General features: G+C 37.9%; 1 protein-coding gene across 2 annotated transcripts; it reads right to left on the minus strand.

The window, feature by feature from the left end:
* Positions 1–345: 345 nt before the first annotated feature.
* Positions 346–11,480, minus strand: stam (signal transducing adaptor molecule (SH3 domain and ITAM motif) 1). Of its 2 annotated transcripts, none has more exons than XM_088429838.1 (14): positions 11,219–11,480; positions 9,558–9,642; positions 9,200–9,275; positions 8,828–8,923; positions 8,604–8,750; positions 8,434–8,524; positions 7,285–7,480; positions 7,105–7,199; positions 6,335–6,423; positions 5,338–5,425; positions 3,787–3,841; positions 3,526–3,688; positions 3,355–3,461; positions 346–2,792 (listed from the first exon to the last, which is right to left on the minus strand). In XM_088429838.1, exons 1-14 carry the CDS (start codon positions 11,256–11,258, stop codon positions 2,591–2,593), a joined length of 1,530 nt encoding a protein of 509 aa, XP_088285964.1. In that variant the 5' UTR covers positions 11,259–11,480; the 3' UTR covers positions 346–2,590. The 2 variants fall into 2 exon arrangements, with proteins under 2 accessions (XP_088285964.1, XP_088285963.1); XM_088429837.1 differs by having other exon boundaries at positions 6,335–6,441.
* Positions 11,481–11,698: the final 218 nt, after the last annotated feature.

Below are 11,698 nucleotides of genomic sequence, written 5' to 3' on the forward strand. Positions count from 1 at the left end.
CGCATATTTCACAGTAATTAAATTACTCTATTTTTAAATGATTGAAATTGTATTTGAAATTAAAAAATCAATCAAACGATTGCATTTAAACATAATGCAGTTTACAAATTGTACCTTTAATTGAAAAAAAATTGAAATTGTAATTTATTCCTAGCACCAATCAATCTTTCAATTCAAAGTTGTTAAAATTGTAATTGTGTCGTTTCAACTTCAATTATTGGAGTAGAAGTTACATTTTTAACAAATAGTATTGCCATTGAAATTAAAACAGCATTTCACATTTCAAAAATTGGTCACTGAAAGAATTTGAAATGTTTTAACACACAATGAAATTTAACACGTCCAGAGCATTTACAAATTGTACTTTTAATTGAAATCAAATTATTTTTGTAATTGAATTTGTAAAATCAAACATTGTTTCAATTCAGTTCGTAAACTTTTGATTTTGTGTCATTTCAATTTTACTTGCCTATTTTAAATGCCCTAAAGTACTAAAGGAAGTCATATATGTAATCAAGTGAACATAAATGTGTACATTTCAATCTAGGAAAACATCAATTACACCAGATACCATCACACATTCTATTCTGTACATTTGGCCTGTTTATCCTTTTATTGTGAATACCAATCGTTAAGAATGCTTAATGCATTACAAAGACCAAGGTTGATTTAAAAAAAAAAAAAAAAAAAACTGTAATCATGTCGTAAAAAAACAAAACAAAAAACAGGCAGCACCTTCCACCTGCCTTTCAAGCCACCTCCCTAAAAGGTAGAACCCCTGAAATCAATTTCATACAAACTAAAAAGGCAAAAATGAAATGGTGATCCTCCTGTTACTCTATTTCAGTTAGTGACGTCTTTGCTAACGCCTTCAACAAGTTGACCCGCGTGGAGTCGAGCATAGGGTTGCGATTTAAGTCATTTGATTCAGTTAAGCTTTGAAATGCACAAAAAGGAGGTTTGTGTTCTCGTTTTACAATATGACGATCACAAACGGCGACGTTGAAGAGATTTCCTTCCTCTAATGTACAACTTGCGGAAACCCCGCTCTTACCGGAATACATACATCGTCCTGTCCCGTTTTCTCACCGATTTGTAATAGCATAACAATCAATACATACATTAAAATACTCTACAAAAAAAAACATAAAGAGTTGTTTTCCCACTTAGTCCTGTGAGGCCGAGCGCTAACTGTGCTAACGATATTTACAAGAGCCATGTGCATGCTTAGCTTTGCTCACCTCGCCCCAGAAAAGACGAAAAATCAAAGTGGCGCCAGTTTTCAGTACTTGGAAAAACATACTGTATACAGAATGTAGACAAAGTCAATGCCACTTTTGTATGACAGTTAGCACAGTAGTGACTAATAAGCGAGTACAAAGGCTGTTAGTTTTTGTGGAGTCAGACTGGACATGTGTCAAAAAATTTAACATGACAAAAAGTGCAACCAAAAATCACAGTGCCATAGAACCCTTCCAATTTTCCAGGATGTTGGGGAGAAAAAAAAAGCACAACTCCAACTGCTGTGAACCTCTAATATGAGATAGATCATTAGATCTATATTAGAAGATATACAAATGATATTTACTGTAGATCAGAATAACAGTGTGTTCAATTATCAGCATGCATTTCCATGTGTTCTCTTGTCAACATGCACAATGAATACATCATGATTAGGATTATTTATTAAATTGATGTGAAATCAAGGAAATGTTTGATATTTCGTTAAGTTTTCGTGATGTTATTGTGGGTCAAACTGACTTATACTGTATGAAAGATTGACAGTGCTTAATAATACATGACTTAAAATAAACAATGGAATTGGTTAATTTAACACATTTTCAAGTTTAATGATGTGGAACAATATTTGGGAGGTTTCTTTCTTTTTTGCTCCCAACACAATGCAAGGGAAGAATATTGCTGTTTTTGAGAAACAAGATAAAACGAGGGCCAAAAAGTTAAATCAAATTAAATTAAATGAACTGGAATTACATGGAAAATATATAGTGAGAAGATATGCGAGACAAAGAATGGATAGCATGATTAACCTTCCTGCTATATTGTGGATCAAATTGACCCACCGCATGGAAATTTTGTGGTTTGCCACAAAGCAAATTAATGCATTTAACATCATTTCAAATTTCTAATAAAGGTTTACTGGGCTATTTCCAATTTCCAATAAATGCTGATTCTGAAAAAATAAACAGAAGGCTTGGAAGAGTTTTTTTTTTTTTTTAAATGAGAAAAGTTTGACATTTACAGAAGACATAAATCAGTCAACATTATTTATTCAGAATGACTGTAAAGTTGTGAGTCCAGGTGACCAATGGTAAAAAAAAATTGACCCTCCACTCCCCCCTTTCATTTATTTTTTTGCTTGAGATATAATATGCAGCTGATTAGTGCAAAATGATGCATAAAACGAGGGGCGCGTTGGTAGTTGTGCTCATTTTCGCTTTGTTGGAAAATGGGAAGGGTCGGCATCCCGACCTTGGATTTCAGCATTGCCACAAAAGAAACATTGATGAGATGTTTGATCTGGCACTACAATGCTGACTTTTGGTGTGAACGAGTGTTTGTGGGGAGGGGCCTATAGCAAGGCCTTCTCCGAGTAGGGGGCCTGCGGCGGCTCTATGGAGGACGGTGCAATCTGGCCAGAAGGGGCGCCATAGTTGGGTTGCGCCTGTGCGACAGCGGCGGGACCGGTCCCGGGAAGGGGCCCGCCCGGGTAGGTGTGAGCATCGCTCGGCGCGCTGTAGACGGCAGGCTGAGCCATGTACATGTGGGCCTCACTGGTCAAATCAACACAATGTCAGGAGAAAATTAATACCTCATTCAGTACCAACAATTTTCAAATCCTTCTTCATCCTAACATTTAGTACATGCTGTTCTGTTAATAAGTACCTGGGATTGAATGTCTTGGATTCTGTAATGACATATAAATACGTCTTTGGGGTTGGAATGACTAAACAGAAGAGCCGTATACTAAAACATGTATCAAAATCTATGTATGCATTCAACCAAGTGTTTACGCGTACAAATCAGTGTACAAGTTTGCAGATTTACATCACACATTTGTGGATTCTCGTTAGACATTTGTGAATTGATCCACGCATTTATTAATTCACTGCACACATTTGTGACTTGAGCCACGCATTTGTGGATTATCATTACACATTTGCAACTGTGGTTATAGATATGGATGGTTTTTAAATATTTGTGGATTTAAATACGAATCTGTAAAAATGTTTGCTACACAATGCTGGCACAGTAGAATTTTTTTTTTTTGAAAGACATGATGGGAATTTCTGTGTGCTGGGCAGGTTTGACACGCGCGTGTATTATTGTTCTGACCTAGGCGCAGGCGTCTGTCCTTGAAGCTGCTCCACGGGAACGTTGTAACCCGGCACACCGCTGCCACTCATGCCGTACGTACTTGACGCGGGGGCGGCGGGGTACACCTGCATTACCACAAGGGGGCGTTAGGGTACGGACTTTTTGACAGCATGCGTGATCTCATGGTACCTGCTGTTGCGCGGAGGTGACGGCGGGGGGCTGCTGCATGTAGTACTGCTGACTCTGCAGCTTGGCGTACATGGCGTACACGGGGTCTTCGTTCATGAGCTTGGCGTAAAGCGACAGCGCTTCCATCACCTTTACGTTGAGCTCCGACAGCTCCGAGTGCTTCCTGGTCACGCACGTGCGAGCACAAACAGATAATACACCCGGTCAAGTGGTGATTGACCAGTGATAATGGCATTTTGTGAGTTTGGTGTTGGGAATTACCGATCTATGTCCTCCAGTTTCTGGTCAATGAGGGGTCCCATCTGATTGCATGCTCCTGAAATAGTCACAAACAAACACAAGTTACTACACTTTACATACACTACTAATTTGTGAGCTTTATGTATTTTTTTTATGTTAACCATTGTTGTTTTTCAATTACTGTTTCCATAAAGCTCTGTCAACTTTGAATGCGTATTTTATTTTGATTACTACAGTAAAACTCAACAACAAAACCTGCAAATGCAAAAATCCCCCCCCAGTGTGAAAAATGCATGCATTGAAGCCTTTCCCTCTTTCTTACTTACTCATAGAAGGAAAAATCCTCCAGTTGCATAATATGAAATGTTTTTTTTTTTTTGCATTTGCGTTGCACCGTAAATCACATCATCACGAAAACAAGCCTGCAGCAAAAGTCTATCTTGGTTTATAGTTGACGCGCCGGCACGCGTTTTGCAAAAATTAATGCTCGAAGTGGCTTTCCCTCACAGTCAAACGATATTCTTCCATACTATGGGTGGCAGTAAATGGACCATACAACATAGAAACAACACTACTGTATGACAGAGGTAGAGAATCCGAGGAGATTCAAACGATCTAAACTCTTCCAAGTGTTTTTAAACAGACTCCTCATCTCTCCCCAATGTGGTGCTCGCCAGGAGATGTTTATGGTATTTAGAGCACGGTATTCATTTTCAGACAAATCATAAAGGTGTTTGTACTGGTGAACTTCCACAAGCAATAGTTTGTCCGCCATGTTTTCCGCTCGTAAAGAAATTCCGGAAGATTTGACACGCGGAGCTCGCAATCGCGTCATGCTTAAACCAAGCCTAACACTTGAAGACAGGATAAAAGCAATAAGGATGAAAGATGGATGAAGCAAAGTGAAAGACATTATGTAAGAAATTGATGTAAGTATGAAAACAAATGCTTATTGTAGATTTGGCAATTTCTATCTTTCTATTTTTCATGGATGGTTTTGTTTTTAACCAGTCAGATTGTAGATTGCATAACGCGTTTTTTTAAGTTTATGTTTTATTTTGTGAAAAATTTCGGGCTGCAAATATGATTTTGTTGCTGAGTTCCACAGTATTACTATCTTAATTGTACTGTGTTGAACTCACGCTTAACATTGTCGACCATATTGATTGTAATTGCTTTTCATTTTAATGTGCACAAATTCTATTATGAAAACAAACGTGCATACAAATAGATTTTTCTTATAGGCATAAATGATACTATTACTATTAGTATCTATTGATACTAAATATATAAAATAAAATCTACTTCCCACTTCACACAACTCAAATATACAAATCATACCGCATATTACTTAACACCAATGTACAAATCTAAAATCCTCCATAGCTAAATTTAATATAGTTCCCCCAAAAGTCCTCACAGTATCTGTGATTTTAATTTAGGAATTTCCATTTATTTAAATCTCAATTTTGCACCACTGTGTTTAATTTTTGAATTCCTAGAACTGATTCAAACTGCTCCAACAAGTACTTGTTCACCACTGCTCCTCTTAAGCTTGTACTGCAGGATTACCTTCCAACTGTAGCAAGTCAACACTGTCTGACTGGTTGTCTGTTGGGTCTGCACTCTGGATCATCTGCAGTAGTTGGTCCATTTTGTCCTGAAAGTACATTTTTAACACAATCTTAATTTTTAGTCATGTGCCAAAGTCCCGTCTTGCACACACACCAATGGTACATTTTATTTACATATCCGAAAAGTTTTCTGGAAAACCCGTGTGTCTCTGTGTGGAGAATGTGTTGCAGTAATGAAACAGCATAATCTGAGACTGCATCATGGAAAAAAAAAACACATGACAAGAATATGGATGTGAAATATAGGCTACAAAACGTGGAATAATTAAAACAAGGCCTTAAAACTTGGCAGGCTCCGCTCAGAAAAGCGAAATCAGAAAGCGAGGTGCTGTTGCGGCAGAAGACCTTGCTAAATCAGCCCGGCCATTTACAGAGTGGGATTTTATCTAAAGCTTTATGCTTAAGGTTTGTGACACAGTTTGCCAAAATAAAAGGCAACTCTTTTTAAACTTAGGCCTGAGCGGAAAACACCGTCGCTGAGCGTGTCCATCCCAAGGTGTGGATGGGAGCGCCATATACTACTGACATTGTCCAGTTATCGATTTACATCTGTGGAGTTGATTCCAGCCAGAGTGTGACAGTGGCATTTTTAGCTTTAGGTCCCAATCATGGCACAGCTGCAGGACATGATCTGTATGGAGGTGTCAAGCCCTCGACCCCGAGTCTACAGTACAAGGGCAAAGGTGATTCTGTCAGGTAGGTTATATGGACAGTACATGAATACACCTGTGAAAAAACTACCCCCAGAAATTAAAGTCCTCCTAGTCAAGTAAGTAAATTTTATTTATAAAGCACATTTAAAAAGACCATAGTCAACCAAAGTGCTGTACAATAAAAAAAAGTAAAAGCGCAAATGAAAACCTAAAAAAAAAAAAACACATAAAACACACAAACCAACCCTTATTCGACTCTTATTCATAAATATTTTTTTTTACCTCATCGATAAAAACGGGCTCCTGTTCCGGCTCGATGGTCTCCACCTGAATGTCCTCGCTAAACTGCACTGTCTTTTTCTCCGTCTTCACTGTGACAAGAGCAGACACTGGTGGAAAACAAGATCCTTGTTACACTTATAAATAAAGGACACTATTACAGGCCACCTATCATCGGACTATTAGATCAAGGATTATTATTATTTTTTTTATTAAAACACATTTGTTTGAATTGTATTAAATAAAACCCAGCGTGATTAGAGCACATGCGAGGTGTATTGAACACAATTGATGAAACAAAAGTTGTTTATTTAAATTCCATCTTACACAGTATATAATCCATAGTATATAAGCGCCTCAATTTCTAATTTAGTGATATCAGTAGTAGCAACACATAAAAAAGGGCTCACATGTGAAGATATTCTTTATCCTCTGTGAAAACTATGAAAAGTAGCCATTTTTGCCATGTCTCCTGTGGTTTATCATCAAATTTGTGCGTACTATGGCTGCATGAATGATACTGCCACCTAGTGGCCTACACACACACCTGAGAAGCAAGTGACGACCAATCCACTAAATTATTTAAGCATGAAATCATGAAGGGGTATACAAGTGTGTTTTAAGAATTTTAATTGTGTAAAGTTTTTGAGAGGGGTATTTTAAAGCTTTATTTAAAAAAAATATTTATATGGTCACTATATCATGGGTGGATTTGAAACACAACTCCCATGATGAACTGTGCTAATCATTGTGTTTTGTGTATGTATACATACTCATCTCGGGTTCAGCTGTGAGATCAGCAGTGACAAAATTGGAGGGGAACAGACCCACCCCCTGATACGTCTCCCCCTTCCACCAGTTGGGGTCACTGAAATGAAGACAAAACAATGTATTCAAGTCATATGATACACACGTATGCTGTCGATGTGCGCGTGTGTGTGTTGCATGTTGACCTGTCGTCCAAGATGGTGATGATCTCTCCCGACTTGAAGGTGAGCTCGTTGTCCTCGGCTGCCTCGAAGTCGTAGATGGCGCGCACTTTGCGTCCGTCCGACTTATGCATGGACATCAGTGCGGAGGTGCTGGGGTAGAGACCGGAGAAGGACATCTGGGTCTGTTGTCTTTGCTCCTTCAGGGACAACTCAATGGCTGCAGTTACAACAAAGACGGGAGGACACTTTGCACCTTAACAAACAGTACTTTTAGATTCTGAAATGAGTAGTGGTCACACACAAATCAATCTAACCATTCTTTACTTACAATAAGTATTCTCAACCATTGTACACAGATGACTTGAAACAAAACATTTGACATGAGCCATTTGATACAAACTAACGGGACTTGTCTAGAGCTAATTTCCTTAACATGATTCATTACAAGCAAAATCTTATATTTAATAATACAGGATTAATAGTTATATTCTATTTACTAGCGATAAATTAAAAAAAATACTAAATATTTTCTCACACAAAAAAGAAAGACTTTACAATGCTTAGGTTTTTTATTGAACAGAAACAATTTAATCATTAATATTAAAATGATCCACTTAGCCACCTACGAGCTAAAATATTTGTATTGCTAATCAATAAAATAGTTTTGAATTCATTACCTATATATTTATGTCCATACATTTTAAAGTATGCTGTATTCTTTTTAGCATCTCATCTTCCTAATTATACATTTTTAAGGACAAGTTTTATTTAAAAGAAGAAAAAAAAACTTGTGTCAAGATCTATTATAGACTTTTATGGATTATTGAAAAAAAATCATAACATATGAACATTTTCACATTATGATCTTAATTATTATTGCTATTATTATTATTATTATTATTATCATTATGGTTTTTGGTTTGCATACAAAGAAAATTGTCTGATAGCATTTTTTTCTTGAGATAGAGACAATGTTCAAATTAAATATGAATTGAAATACAATCAATAATTACAATGTTCAAACTAAATACAAATTGAAATACAATCAGTGGCAAGAAATTGTAATCATGATGACTACTTGTACAACCCATCATTTTGATGGAGTTTTATTTAGCAACCGAACAAGGAGTATCCATTTAAATGACTTACAATAAATGACACAAGCCTCACCTTTGGCCAAGTCTTCTTCTTCTTTCTTGTTTGAGGTGGTGACGGGATCCTTTGCCACCAAAGCAGGACTCGCTTTTGCCTGCTCTGCCGCCTGAGAGAGAAAGAAAGGGTCACGCGCTGTATTCAATCAGAAGGCAATGTCTGCACTGCCTTGAGGGCCGTGGCCTGACCTGAGAGCCCACTGCGGGGAACGTAACGCCCTGCTCGCGCAGATTCTTGATCATGGCTGAGATCAGGCTGAGTTGGGGGTCGTTGCGGAAGTCCTCAGCCCACTCCACCATCAGAGCCTTCAACTTCTCGCACACTTTTGGGTGACCCTAGGAGCATTAATAATCAAACTGGAGGCAGGGCAAAGGTATCAGGTTGGAATTTGAGCATGGAGGTGATTGGATACCTTATTTAAGACGTTACTGACTTCACTGGCAAACTCTCTGGAGCACACTTCCAAATGAAAGATCTTGCCACAGTTTGACACGCATGCACCAAGAAGCTGCCGGCGCATGTTAAAAATAGATTTCATGAAGTACACACATTTTTTAGATACATATTTATAGTCTGTTTTACCAAGGTATGAGAATATGCATATAAATTTTCATGAATATTGACAATTATGTGTTTTACAATGTATAATCAGAGTAATAATAAAATGTGTATAATAACATGTCAGCTTTTTGATGGGACAGTCCATTGTTGCCCAGGAACGTTCCTTTTTAATAATAAGAAATTATTTATTTATTTATTTTCCATTTTAAGTGTGTGTGCTTACAGTCAATGCCTGCATGGCCACGTGAGGATCCTTGTGGTTCACTCGTCTCATTATAGAGCGGAGACATTCTTTGGGCCTGTCAAGCAACAAAGAGATCTTACATATAAATAAAGAAGAAAGAAAAATCATCCCTGTATTCAAAAACAGGGCATTTTGAATTGACAGTGCAGATTTCAGAAATTAATTGACTGGTTTGGACCATAACATAAGAAAAAAAAAAGAAATTGGCATAATTGTTTTCCAAAATTGTAGCAGATCTTAAATTGTGAGTTGATAAGTTATCTATGAATCTTTAAAAATCTCCATACAAACATCGTGTAACATAATTGTTAAAGCATGTAGTAAACATTGTACTGACCCAGTACGCGACTGTCCTATTTTATCACAAATGTCCAAGATGAGGCCCCAGTCCTCTGCCGTGTTCATCTCACTGGTTGCTTTCTCTATAGGGAAGAGAAACGTATCAACAAGGGAATTGATTGAAAAATAGCCCTTAAATGGTCATTATATCATTTCAATTCAAAAATATATATACATTTTTTTCTTTTCTTTTTAAATCAAAATTGATATTCTTGATTTGGAGCTTGAAAGTGAATGTTGAGCTCTTATGTAAGGTGAACTGGCAATAGATTGTGTGTGTGTGTGGGGGGGGGGGGGGGGGGGTGTCTGCACACACTTATGTCTCATGTTATCTGCATTTAAACATTTTTGCATGTTTAATTAGATGCCGACTTAAGAATGACTTAAATTATATATTTAGAAAAAAAACTGTGTAATCACATACTGTACAACTTTGTTACAGTTCCATCGGCTCCAGATTAATGGGCTCTCAATTCTAGGTGTGGGTCGATTTTTGACATGTTTGTGTTTTTTGCACTGCAGATTCATCACAAACCACATGGCATTGAACTACCTAACTGTTCTGTTCATAGAGAAACGTGTGAAAAAAAGCACCTCCATTTCACCTCCCGATTGTCTGCAAGAAATTGTAAACACAGTAAAAAAAAACTAAAAAGGGTAAGAATTATTGTCACAAACAGTACTGGACCACATGATGCAGAGGAATAAAGAAACACCTCACCTGCAGATGTGTTAACCACTACACTACCAGTGGACAAGTGTAAATGTATGTATGTATAATGTGTGTATGTATGCACTGTATGTATGTATGGCCTAACGGACGTGAATGTAAGATCTAATTGATTACAGGGAGCCAGTTAAGATGAATGTATCCGTAAATTAAACTGAGGACCAGAGTAACTTGTACCTTTACCGGTGAAGTTTAGAGTTGACATGGTGGTTAACACGTCCACAAGTGTTTATTCCTCCGCGTCACGGGTTCAAGTCACGCTCGTGACACTTATTTTTACTGTTTTTATTTTTTACTGTTTACAATTTATTGCAGACAATCAGGAGGTGGAAATGAACCGATTTGGTTCATGTGTTTATTGATGAATAGAAAATAAGGCAGTTCAACTATTTCCATGAGGCTTGTGACGAATCTACCGACAGGAACCACAAACATGTCAACATTTGACCCACACCTAGAATCCGGAGCGGGTTAATCTGGGAACCAGTTGAACTTTAACACCTGCACTGACTGTCATACACCCGGATGTCGAATTTCGTTAAGAGATTAGGACAATTGGCAAACTTTAAAGGGAGAGTTCGAAGTGCTTGAAACTGTCGATTAATTTCTGAGTTGACAACAAAAAGTTAGGGCAAAACGCGTCGTTTGTTACATTTTCACTTGTTGAAAACGTTCCCTGTTCGTCATCACGCCGATGAATTGATGTGTCAGGGTTGCTACGCTAGTCGAGCTAACAACGCTAACCGCACACAATCACGGGGTGACCGACGTGTATCACTACGCCATGTCAAACGACATGGAGGCACAAAGTTTAAAATTTACAAGTAGCGACTGCGCGTTCGATTCGCCTCAAACAAAAGCCGTCGGCCAGTCGAGACACTAGCCAAACAATGTTAGCATGTAGCATCCTCCCGGTTGGGTTAACTCACCAACATCTTGGTCGAAAGGGTTAGTCGCGAAGAGCGGCATCGCTGGAGCAACAAACGTCACCTTCCGCGCTTGTTGTTGTTTGTCCTTATTTGGAACTATACAAATGCATAGTAGCGAGCGACCACTCGATTGAATGTCAAAACGCGACGCCCGGCCGATTTTTTCGACACAGTCACTCCTTCTCACTGGACAGCAACACGCAAGGCATGCTGGGAAAGTGAGTCAAAGTCCACCGTCGGGGACAATCTCAAATGCGCTCGATAATTTACTCATTTAACTTGAATAATTTATCTTATCTTTTAAGAGTACAAGTCTGCCAGATATGACGTAAACATTTAGCTTGTACACGGTCCTTGTCATAATAAAATATGTCATTGTCACATGACGATGTGATCACGTGACGTCGTCTCATCAGGCCTGATAATGCAAGGATTTTTTTTTAAATGTCAATGGAATCGTAATAAAATTATACATGTAAA

This window comes from Hippichthys cyanospilos, chromosome 12 (genome assembly GCF_059441005.1).
Source record: "Hippichthys cyanospilos isolate Australia breed blue-spotted pipefish chromosome 12, RoL_Hcya_1.0, whole genome shotgun sequence".
In the NCBI taxonomy this organism is placed as follows: Eukaryota; Metazoa; Chordata; class Actinopteri; order Syngnathiformes; family Syngnathidae; genus Hippichthys; species Hippichthys cyanospilos.